Genomic DNA, 6,957 nt, shown 5'->3' with positions numbered 1-6,957 from the left:
GGGGGGGCACAATCGGTTCGACAGGGGTAAGACAGTTTGAGCACGCCTGATTGGCACGCTCTTCTTGTAAAACCCAACACTAGAAAATTCTGGCGCACCTAAACCAAGAGAATTGAAGAAATCATCAGAAGAAACCCGGGGGGTGCCGGAAAGGAGTCGGAAAGATCAATGGCCAGTCACGGCGGCCGTTCTGGCCGCGCCAATCAAAAAAAAGTTGAAGCTGACCATTTAGAGCTCCTTCTTATTCTTGGGCACGGGCTGAGGGCAGCGCTTGCTCTGCATATCCACCTATAACCCCATGCACACCGAGCCACATGGTATTGCCAAAATGAGACCCGCTGTCCCAGCGTTGGGATGGCAAGCTCATACACTAAAAGATGGCTCACGCACAATGAGGTCGTAATAGGTCTCGAGCTGAGAGCTATGAACGTCGGTGTAATGGACAGAGCGGCCGTAGAAGCCATCAGCATCCTTCTTTGCCGTCTCATACTTGGTCGCCGAGCTGGCGGCAGCGGCCTTGCCTGTCCGGACACGAAGCGCGCACCAAATCATCATGAGTGGTCGCCATAGTGGGGCGGGACAGCAGATGGATCAAATAGTGTGGCCTCGAGGCTCTGTCTGGGCTCAAAAAAAACATACTGGCTTTGAAGCGACACGCAGCCGGAACCTGCAGGAACAAGACATGTGCCCATTTCACGAGCAGGTGAGCCAGCACTAGGGGAGGACGAGGATGCATCACCGCCAGGATCCGCCACGCGCTGCGCACAAGATACGCTGACACCTGCCCCTGTTACCCACAGCCCAAAAGAACGCAAGAAAAGACTGACAACAAACGCAACCCCACCCCAATTTCACCCCGTACCTGACGCGCCGTCAATACGGGCAGCGAGCGTCGCGCCGCCGCCATCATGGTCGCCATTGTCGCCATCTCGTCGGTTCTGTGTGTGTGTGTGTGTGTCTGTGTGTGAGAAAAAGGGGGTTGAGAGAAATATGTTGAGAACTGGTGTTCTCGCTTCACTGCTGGCGGTGAAGCGAAACACAAGGGGAAATGGCTTGGGCGCAAGTTTTGAATGAAACAATCTCGAAAAACCGGGTTAAAACAAGTCAAATTGTGGGCCACGATAGCACGAGAGCCTTTTCCCATCTTCAGCAGGTACAAGGGCATGATGAGATGAGCACCGGGGCCGCGGCCTCGAACGGGCTGCCGGCAGAGCTTTTGAAGCAGGATGGGGGACGGGGTGAATGCAGGGCAGGGTGGGGCGTGGGGAATTGCGGGTTGAAGTAAATGGGCGTGGATGAGCGGCCGACTTAACAGACCCGTGTCTGCTTATGAGTGCCAGGCGGCGTTCTCACTGGTGCTTCTGGTATCCATAGTGTTGCATCTTGCTCGTGCTTCGCCGCATACTCAAACACCGTAGCCATGGCCGCTGAGGAGCCCAAGATTGAAGGTGTGTGTGCGCGCGTGCGTGCTCGCCGTAAGCAGCTATCACAGGTTCCTCTACGCGCTGGTTCCTGACACCCTTTTTCCTCTTTGTGCGTGTGTGTGCGTGTGTTCGCTCGCGCTTGTGGTGGTGGCGGTGCTGGCAGAAATCGTCGATGACGTCGATGTCGATGATGATGAGGAGGCCCCCGATCTCGAGGCCGCTGACGGCTCTGCTGCCGCCGGTGGTGATGAGGGCGAGGATGGCGAGGATGGCCCTGGCCAAAGCCGCAGCGAGAAGAAGGCTCGCAAGGCCATGAGCAAGCTCGGCCTGAAGCCCGTCGAGGGTGTCAGCCGCGTTGCCATCCGCAAGAGCAAGAACGTACGTGGCATGACATGAATGGCTTAAATAGCATGCACTGTCCGATGGCCCACACTTGACCAGCGTCTGCGGTGGTCTCATGATACGACCCAAAACTGACTTTTTTTTTGTTTTTCTCAGATTCTGTTCGTGATCCCCAAGCCCGAGGTGCACAAGTCCCCCGGCTCGGACACCTACGTCATCTTTGGCGAGGCCAAGATTGAGGACCTGTCCCAGAGCCGCCTCTCCCAGGCCGCCCAGAAGATGGCTCCTGAGGCCGCTGCCGATGATGTCGAGCCCGCCGTGGCCGATGCCCAGCCCGCTGCTGCTGCTGCCGATGAGTCGGCTGCCGCTGACAACGAGGAGGTCGATGAGACTGGCGTTGCTGCCAAGGACATTGAGCTCGTTATGGCCCAGGCCAGCTGCTCCCGCGCCAAGGCCGTCCAGGCCCTCAAGAAGAGCGGTAACGACATTGTCAACGCCATCATGGAGCTGACCATGTAAGGGAGGGCTATGCTGCCACTCCGTTCCTCTCCTTGACCATGCTCTTGGATACCCTGTCTCGTGCATCGTCCTGACTTGTGAATCAAGTCGGGTTGTCAACTATGGATATGCGCCGCTCAAAGGGCCGCGCACGGACCATTGAACAAGATAAGGAAAAGGGGGAGGGGCGCTCGCCCCGGCCCCGAACAGAATTGAAAAACCAAAGCCTCTCTCCGGACCACCTCCTTTCGTTGCGTTGTCACAGCTGCACATCTATACCAAAGACAGACTTATGAAAGGGCGCAAGCTCTCGTGTCTTGAATAAGACATAGTTGAATCTGATCTGAATTAAGATCCAGACTCGGTTGTTGAAGTCAGCACTTGTTTTGGTCGCCAAAAGGGTCAAGTTTGGGCGATGAAGCTTTGAACACACCACTCGAGCTGTGTTTGCCAAAGACCCAAAAACAAGGGGCGGGGGGAAGAAGAAAAAGGAGGCACCTTCAAGGGGAATTGCTGTAGCCATCAGGCACAGGCATGGGTGGAATAAAACATGCAACAGAAGGTGGCCAGGCGCAGCGGTTCCTAGCATTAGTGGAGAGCTTGAGCCGCACTGGCCGTCAAACCTGTCATGGTCAAGAAGAGCAGCAGAGGACCCCAGTACACGCCATTTGCTGTCATGTCGGGCTTGCCCTCAGCAGGTCCCTTGTTTTGATCACGTTGGCTCGTAGATTGAATCCAGCCCAGACTGCGCGAGACGGCCCGCCTCCACTGGCGGTAGCGATCGTCCCGCTCTGTTCGTTGGTTGGAGCAGCAACCGGCGCGGGCCGTGCCCAGTCAGCGTCGTGAAGAAGGGAGGCAAGAATGGCTCGCTGGGCCAGCCCTTGGTGATCAACTGATCAGACTCTTGTCCCATCCCGCCGCACAACGCACCTTCATCCTGCACCGTCGATTCAAAGCGCTGGGTGCTGCGCTGTTCATGGATAGACTCCAAATGCCACACACCCACTCCGTCAGCGATACCAGCCGCAATGGCCGCACCCCAAGACGTGGACTCGGCGTTGTCAGGTCGAACTAAGATGCCATAGCCACAGTCACGAACCATTAGAGGGTGGCACACGGGAAAGGCGAGACGCAAGTGTTTTGGACATCAAACCCAACGTGCTCGAGCAGGCCTGCCACAACACACCGACGTCGACGCCCAGCAAATCGGCTTGCATCTGCATGAGAAGGTTGTTGGCCGTCATACCACCATCCACGTTCAATTGTGTCAGCGTCAAACCCGCATCCCGCGCCATGGCTTCCGTCAGCTCGCGCGTCTGCGCCATGAGCAGCCCCGACATGAGTTGACAAGGCAACATTGTACCTCCAAGAGCTCCATTGCATCCAGTTGATGGATGACCCGACCCAACAAGACACGAGCGTACCTGGAAGCAGACAGCTTCTAGCATGGCACGGGCAATGTGCGCCCGGCCAGAAGAATGGCTAAAACATGATCATGGGCGGTGGCCCTGTGAGTGGGGTTGTAACAAGAGCTGCGCGGCGGTGGCAGGGTGGATAGAACATTGATTGGAACAGGACACATGCGCACCTGAGCCCAACAATGGTACCGCGCGCATCACCGCGCCAGTAGGGAGCAAGTAAGCCAGAGAAGGCAGGTACAAAGTACACGCCATCCGTATCCTTAACCTCCTTGGCCTGGTATGGCACATCAGAGTGAGATGGTCACTTGACTGAAATGGGTGCAGCTGCCACGTAAGCCTCTTACCAAAGCCTCGACGTCCGCGGCTGATTTCACAAAACCCAGCTGGTCGCGCAACCATTTGATACCCTCGCCAGCCACGGCAACCGAACCCTAGCGGCAGATTGAGCATGCAACAACCAATCAGCTTGCCGCATCTTGCCTGACCAGGACAGGAGACCAAGCGAAGGCGGGAAATAATGTGTATGGGCCAGCTGGTGACCATGATTACCTCCAGGGCATACATGCACGAGGCGTTGGGGCCGAGCTGAAAGGCGACGGTGGTCAAGAGCCCGTTTTTGGAAAAAGTAGGCTAAACACCCAGGGATGAAGATGTCACACAGCATGGTGAGCCGTGAGTACTCATAAATCAGCCCTGATGCATCCATGCCTCGGAAGGCGGAAAACATCGAGTGTGTATATATATACCTTGGTGCCCGTGTTGCAGAGCAAGAAGCAACCCGTGCCATATGTGTTTTTGGCCATGCCCTTCTTCAGGCAGAGCTGCCCAAGCAAGGCAGCCTGCTGGTCGCCCAGACACTTTGGAGGATGAAGAAAAAGGGTAATGTGTGGGTTAGGCAGGGAGAGAAGTCATGAACCACGCGATGATACCAAACGATAGTAGGAACCCAGTGAGGCCTTGCGGCTTGATTCAGATGACAGGAGCGAAATACGGAATCAAGCAGAGGGGAGGGTTTTGGCATGAGGATAGCAGATACGTACGCTGGCAATGGCCGTGCCGCGCAACGGGCCCGTGGCCTGGTGAGATATGCATCAGAGACAGCGGGTCAAAGGCAACGTGAGCCGTCTTGGGGCAATGAGCACGTGGATACCTCACTGTTGACGCACGAAGGGGCGGGATAGAGAGGTGCAAAGTAGATCAAACGTACAATGTGACCGTAGACCTCGGCACTGCTTTTGATTTGGGGCAGGGCGTGCTCAGGAATGCCAAAAGCCCTGGTTGGTCGCGCAGGGTTGTCGTCGAAGAGTCGAGATGAGGTGAGAAAAGTCATTGGTCGGCGCCACCCGTTATGAGGCGAGGCACCTTCCATACTTGAGCATATTTTTGTCCCATTGTAGGCGTGCGACGTTCATCAGCATGGTGCGGCTGGCGTTGGTGACGTCCGTGACGTATGACTTGCCCTCTGAAGCCGTGGTGGCACGCAGGTGGCGACAGCGGGTCAGAGACTGATGCGATCATGCTTGTGGCATCAATGCAGCGGCAATATGAAACGCAAATCAGGTCGCACGTACTGGTCAAGGACCAAATGAGCCACGTATCAATGGTTCCAAAGAGGCAGTCCTCTATTGACATGGGGTTGCAGTGGCCATGGGGGGTATCAAGGCGAGTGCAGGGAGCCGCTAAGAAGCGCTTGCGGCGGCAAGGCTGCTGAACAGAAGCCTTGGCAACTTGGACCAGGAACCAGAAGAATTAACTCACCCTTGACGAGTGCGTCGCGCACGGCGGGCACGTTTTCAATCAGCCAGCGCATCTTGACCCCGCTAAAGTAGTCGGAAATCGGCAGGCCGCATTGTTTCTGTGCAAAGCAGCGGCCAGTCCTTGAGACGAGAGCGGAGAATTGGTAGTTTGCTGGCACGAGCCAGCAGCTTCCACCAGACATACCTGATAATGATACTTGTCGCCGGTGGGCGTGGCATCGATCATGGCCTGGGACACACCTGCGGTGCGCGTATCAAGCCAGACTGCGCAGCAGGAAGCAATCGGAGTACAAGGGATATGCTTGAGAAAGGTCACACATTAGACGCCAAGAACCAAGAAACCAGAAGGCAAGAGCCAAGAAACAGGAGCGACGAGCGAAAAAACACAGGCATCAAGGCCAAGAAGAACCAAATGAAGACGTACTGATGGCGTTGTGCAAGAAACGGCCAGTACTCTTGGACCAGGCCACGGTGGACTCGCGCTGATTGGTTATGCCCACGGCTACGGGGTGTCATCATTTGACAAACCCACCGCAGAGAGTGTGGGAACGCAAGTCCAGGGTAGCCACAACAGTTTAGAGAAAAAAAAATTTGGTGAGGGTGTGTGGGGCAAGGGATGGCACCTGCGCAGTCGTGGAGCCCTCGACGAGCATGACACTCGCTCCACATCAAGGGGCGCGTGTGCGGGGTACGAGGATCTCGTCTCCTAGCACATGACGCCAGAGGCAAAGATGGAGCAAGATTGAGGACGCACCAGCAATTTGGTCGGCACCGAGACCAGCGGCTTTGAGTTTGTGCGCGACTTGTTCGATGCACGTTTCAACAGTCTGAACAATGTGTTCGGGGTCTTGTTCAACCCAGCCTGAATGAGGGTAAATTGAGGTTGTAGCCTCCTGATGGCTGGCGACCACCGACCCATCCTCTCGGTAGACCTACACACGGACGCGCGCATCCAGCCCACACACCAAAACATGAACGGATCCGGACGGGGCCAACACACGGCCCGACGCTCCTAGCAAAGCACCAGGCAACTGCCCCCACTTGGCTGCCCCCACCAAGCAACAAAGCTAATGCAAGAGCGAATCAGAACGTACGACAAAACGGCTACTGCTCGTGCCCTGATCAATGGCACCAATGAGCCTGGCTGCTGCTGCTGCCGATGTCGCCAGTGAACGAGCTTGCTGCCGCGCGGCCGCTGCCATCGTACCCGTCCGTGTGTCCGTGTGTGTGTGTGTGAGAGAGAGAGAGAAAGAGAGAGAGAAATGGTTGAACTTGGCCCATGCACTGCGTCGTTTTCTTCATTTTCCTATACATTAACCGACACTGAATACAACACTGAACAACGTATAACGCGTCATCATCTGATATATTCGCTGCATCAACAACTCTGGTCCGGCGGCCTTTCCCTCCAGACGATGTTGTTGTAAGAGCTGAGTTTCAAATGTCAGTCAGATAAAATGGCCCCAAACTCGCTCGAAAAATTTTGATTTTTCAGAGGCTGCGTCGTGGTGCGGT

General features: G+C 55.9%; 2 protein-coding genes across 2 annotated transcripts; one reads left to right on the top strand and one right to left on the bottom strand.

Moving 5' to 3' along the window:
* Positions 1-1,393: 1,393 nt before the first annotated feature.
* On the top strand, positions 1,394-2,494 carry MONBRDRAFT_34333 (uncharacterized protein). Its single transcript, XM_001749877.1, has 3 exons — positions 1,394-1,448; positions 1,588-1,802; positions 1,923-2,494. Exons 1-3 carry the CDS (start codon positions 1,421-1,423, stop codon positions 2,283-2,285), a joined length of 606 nt encoding a protein of 201 aa, XP_001749929.1. The 5' UTR covers positions 1,394-1,420; the 3' UTR covers positions 2,286-2,494.
* Positions 2,495-2,852: 358 nt separating this feature from the next.
* MONBRDRAFT_34332 (uncharacterized protein) lies at positions 2,853-6,744 on the bottom strand (the record flags this gene model as incomplete). The annotated part of the gene is made up of 17 exons (XM_001749825.1): positions 2,853-3,055; positions 3,195-3,335; positions 3,451-3,580; positions 3,689-3,746; positions 3,853-3,959; positions 4,030-4,116; positions 4,235-4,315; positions 4,432-4,542; positions 4,726-4,761; positions 4,836-4,959; positions 5,057-5,147; positions 5,257-5,307; positions 5,444-5,540; positions 5,627-5,682; positions 5,867-5,924; positions 6,197-6,374; positions 6,650-6,744. 17 exons carry the CDS (start codon positions 6,742-6,744, stop codon positions 2,853-2,855), a joined length of 1,704 nt encoding a protein of 567 aa, XP_001749877.1.
* Between the last annotated feature and the right edge of the window lie 213 nt (positions 6,745-6,957).

Source organism: Monosiga brevicollis, genomic scaffold (assembly GCF_000002865.3).
Source record: "Monosiga brevicollis MX1 MONBRscaffold_34 genomic scaffold, whole genome shotgun sequence".
Lineage (NCBI taxonomy): Eukaryota > Choanoflagellata > Craspedida > Salpingoecidae > Monosiga > Monosiga brevicollis.
The sequence above is the reverse complement of the archived record's forward strand: the minus strand, read 5'-3'. Positions and strand labels throughout refer to the sequence as shown.

Coding starts and splice junctions, on each gene's coding strand:
- MONBRDRAFT_34333 (XM_001749877.1), top strand. CDS start 1,421: ATGGCCGCTGAGGAGCCCAAGATTGAAG. Junction 1,449..1,587: donor TGAGGAGCCCAAGATTGAAG/GTGTGTGTGCGC, acceptor CGGTGCTGGCAG/AAATCGTCGATGACGTCGAT. Junction 1,803..1,922: donor CCATCCGCAAGAGCAAGAAC/GTACGTGGCATG, acceptor TGTTTTTCTCAG/ATTCTGTTCGTGATCCCCAA.